This window comes from Austrofundulus limnaeus, unplaced genomic scaffold (genome assembly GCF_001266775.1).
Source record: "Austrofundulus limnaeus strain Quisiro unplaced genomic scaffold, Austrofundulus_limnaeus-1.0 Scaffold364, whole genome shotgun sequence".
NCBI lineage: Eukaryota > Metazoa > Chordata > Actinopteri > Cyprinodontiformes > Rivulidae > Austrofundulus > Austrofundulus limnaeus.
The window spans coordinates 10,719-13,788 of record NW_013952766.1 but is presented as its reverse complement, the minus strand read 5'-3'; the positions used below and the strand labels follow the sequence as shown (position 1 = coordinate 13,788).

At 44.1% G+C, this 3,070-nt stretch overlaps 1 protein-coding gene across 1 annotated transcript in view; it reads right to left on the bottom strand.

Moving 5' to 3' along the window:
• Positions 1–907, bottom strand: part of ptenb (phosphatase and tensin homolog B) — a 13,006-nt gene extending 12,099 nt beyond the window's left edge. The window contains exon 1 of the mRNA XM_014023310.1: positions 271–907. Within this exon, the coding sequence (XP_013878764.1) occupies positions 271–352 (82 nt within the window). The 5' untranslated portion in view covers positions 353–907. The remainder of the gene's footprint in view (positions 1–270) is intronic.
• Between the last annotated feature and the right edge of the window lie 2,163 nt (positions 908–3,070).

Below are 3,070 nucleotides of genomic sequence, written 5' to 3'. Positions count from 1 at the left end.
GTAACATGTGAGGTTCTATGCACCAGTAACATGTTCTAATGAGGTTCTGCGTGTCATTAACATAGTCTAACGAGGCTCTATGTATCAGTAACATGTTCTAATGAGGTTCTGTGCATCAGTAACATGTGAGGTTCTATGCACCAGTAACATGTTCTAATGAGGTTCTGCGTATCATTAACATAGTCTAACGAGGCTCTATGTATCAGTAACATGTTCTAATGAGGTTCTATGTATCAGTAGGTTCTGCTGATGAAACCATAAAAAGGATACAGGTAAGGTCCAAATCGAACCCATCCTCCTGGTACCTCCTTTTGTTCCGGCTGACAATCTCTTTGATTAAGTTCGCGGCCATGATCTCCGGCCGTTAACGGGTCAAAAGCACCGGGAGCTGCAGGTGTTCCTCCGGACGCTTAGTCTGTCTGAAGCAGACAGAAGCTACCTGACAGCTAGCTCTGTTAGCTCACCTTCGGCCTTAGCTTCCCACGGGTTGATCAATAAAAACATAAAAATGCACGAAAGTACAGAAAAAGTATCCTGACAGATAAGAACCGATCCGTCCTCCGCCGGCAGCTTCCCTCCGACCTCCGCTGCCTGCAGATGCTAGCCGGCCTGCTAGTTGACAGCTAGCCTGGTCGTCAACGCCGTTTTCTGGGTCAGAATCTTCCCTCCACTCTCGCTGCGGGCCCGGCGTTCTAGGCCCCCCACCTGGATGCAAAATCATCCGCGGGCCGATAATCTGTGCGGAGTCGGTCCTCCTTAAGTTGGACGGATCCGGTCCGAAGGTCCCGGGTCTCGGAACACAGCGGAGACGCGGAGAGAAGATCTCTCCGAGCCGAGCGCCAGACACCAGGCCACTGCGCACGCGTCAAGCCATCGACTGTTAGAGCGCATTTCCGGCTGCCTTCAAAATAAACACTGATTTTACTAAAGAAAAACATTTTAAACTGCGTACTTTTGATAGGGTGCCATCATTAACGGACTAAGGACCATTCCAACATGCCTTTAATAAATACCAACACAATTTAGACATTGAGACAGTTTTATTGAAAAATATAGATGGTGTAAGCCTTGTAAAAAAATTCTAATAGTTAAAAATGTTTTTTTTTGCCATTGTCATTTTAGTTGAATCTGTGCTGCTGTATGACACGTTCGTTGTTTTCACATTTTTATTTCAACTAACTCATTTTTCTTTAATTGAACACCCCAGTCCAATATTTCCTTTATTAAACAGTTTTTATTTTACCATTAACTTGTCTTTCCTTGATGTATTTTTACCCCATTGAACATTAATCAACTCATTTTAAAACATTTTAAACGAATTTAATTTATATAGTATTTAGTTATTATATCTCAAAATCACGATTTCTATAGCAGTAGTGTAATGATTTATTGAATAAATCTGTGTAAATCAGATTTTTCTTACACGTGCTTTTATTTTTTAAAGGAGCTTGTTTCCTGTTGCAGTGTCACTCCATCTGACTTGATAATGCTAACTATTAGCAGCTAACTGGCCTGAACCAAACGCATCCAGACAGCAGCGGGTTGCCAGGTTGTGACGATGTTATCCTCCCATTTAGCACCGCCCCCAGAGAAACGGATCAGCGGAGGCTGGTTCTGTTCGTGGCAACCCGCAGACATTACATAATGTTCCCCGCGGTCGCAAGTTGATGGTTTCAGGTTTCGTCATCTGAGATTTGAATTTTTAAAAGTTGTTAACCAACAGCGTCACCCAGAGGACGACTGCAGTGTTGCAATGCAAAGCGCCGCATTGTGGTTTATCTAAAACACAAAAACACAGTATTCGGTTTTTCAGATCAACCTTATACAGTGTAGTTGTCGATGATTTTGCTAAATGTTTATTTTACAGTAAGTCATCTTTGAAAACATACTTAGAAAAGCTGCGTTGTTCTGCCAGCCTGGCCAGTAGGTGGGGTAGTGAGGTAGACTCGACGGAAATGAGCCGTAGAAGAAGAATCGCACTTGTGCCGCAGGAAGCGCGACGAAGAAGAAGCTGCCGGTTGTTAACGGGAGCAGAACAGGTGAGTTCTTTACCGGAGACAGGATGAGCTGTATTCGGTTCTGTGTTCTGCCAGTTCCCCCGAGCCGGTCTCACCGCGCTGCGGGGGTTCAGGGTGTTCTCCTGTATACAGTCGCTCCCGAACACCCGAGAACACGAAGGTCAAGCTAACAGCTAGCACTGAGTTAGCCGCACATTAGTTTCATTTCATCATCCGGGAGGACCGGTCCAGACCGGTACGTGGGGCCTGAGGTTCTACAGGTCACTGTAGTGTAGTCTGAGCAGGTAACAGCCGCATCCCATCCTTTCTGTTAGAGTCCTGCCATACTCCGTTTAAAATGGTGTCGGTTCTAGATGCTTCACCAGATGTTGGTCAGACTGAGCAGTCAGATCAAGAACTCTTGTCAGACCAGGTCCAGCAGAACCTAATTTACTGTCCGGCCTGGAAAGGTTCGGGTTCTCATCAAACTCTGTGGAAATAATGATCATTTTATCACAAAACTCTGTGAAAATATCATTTTCTCTCACTGTTCCGTGCATGGTCACGAGAGACACCTTGGACAGGGCACCAGTCCCATCTCATGGGACACGTGGAGACAAACAAGGAAAGCCATTAACATGTAAACTCCAGGCAGGGGGCGAACCTGCGACCGTACTGTGAGGCAACCACTCTGAGCGCTTCACCACCGCGCTGAAAGTCAAAATCAGTTTTTTTTAGTTCAGTGAACATAAAAGCATGATGATGTCAGAAAATCTAAGTTATTTCAAAGTGTTTACAGGTGTGTAATTAATGGTGTGTGTGTAATTAATGGTTTGTGTGTTTACAGGTGTGTAATTAATAGTGTGTGTTTACAGGTGTGTAATTAATATTGTGTGTGTGTTTGCAGGTGTGTAATAAATGGTATGTGTGTGTAATTAATGGTTTGTGTGTTTACAGGTGTGTAATTAATATTGTGTGTGTGTTTGCAGGTGTGTAATAAATGGTGTGTGTGTTTGCAGGTGTGTAATTAATAGTGTGTGTTTACAGGTGTGTAATTAATATTGTGTGTGTGT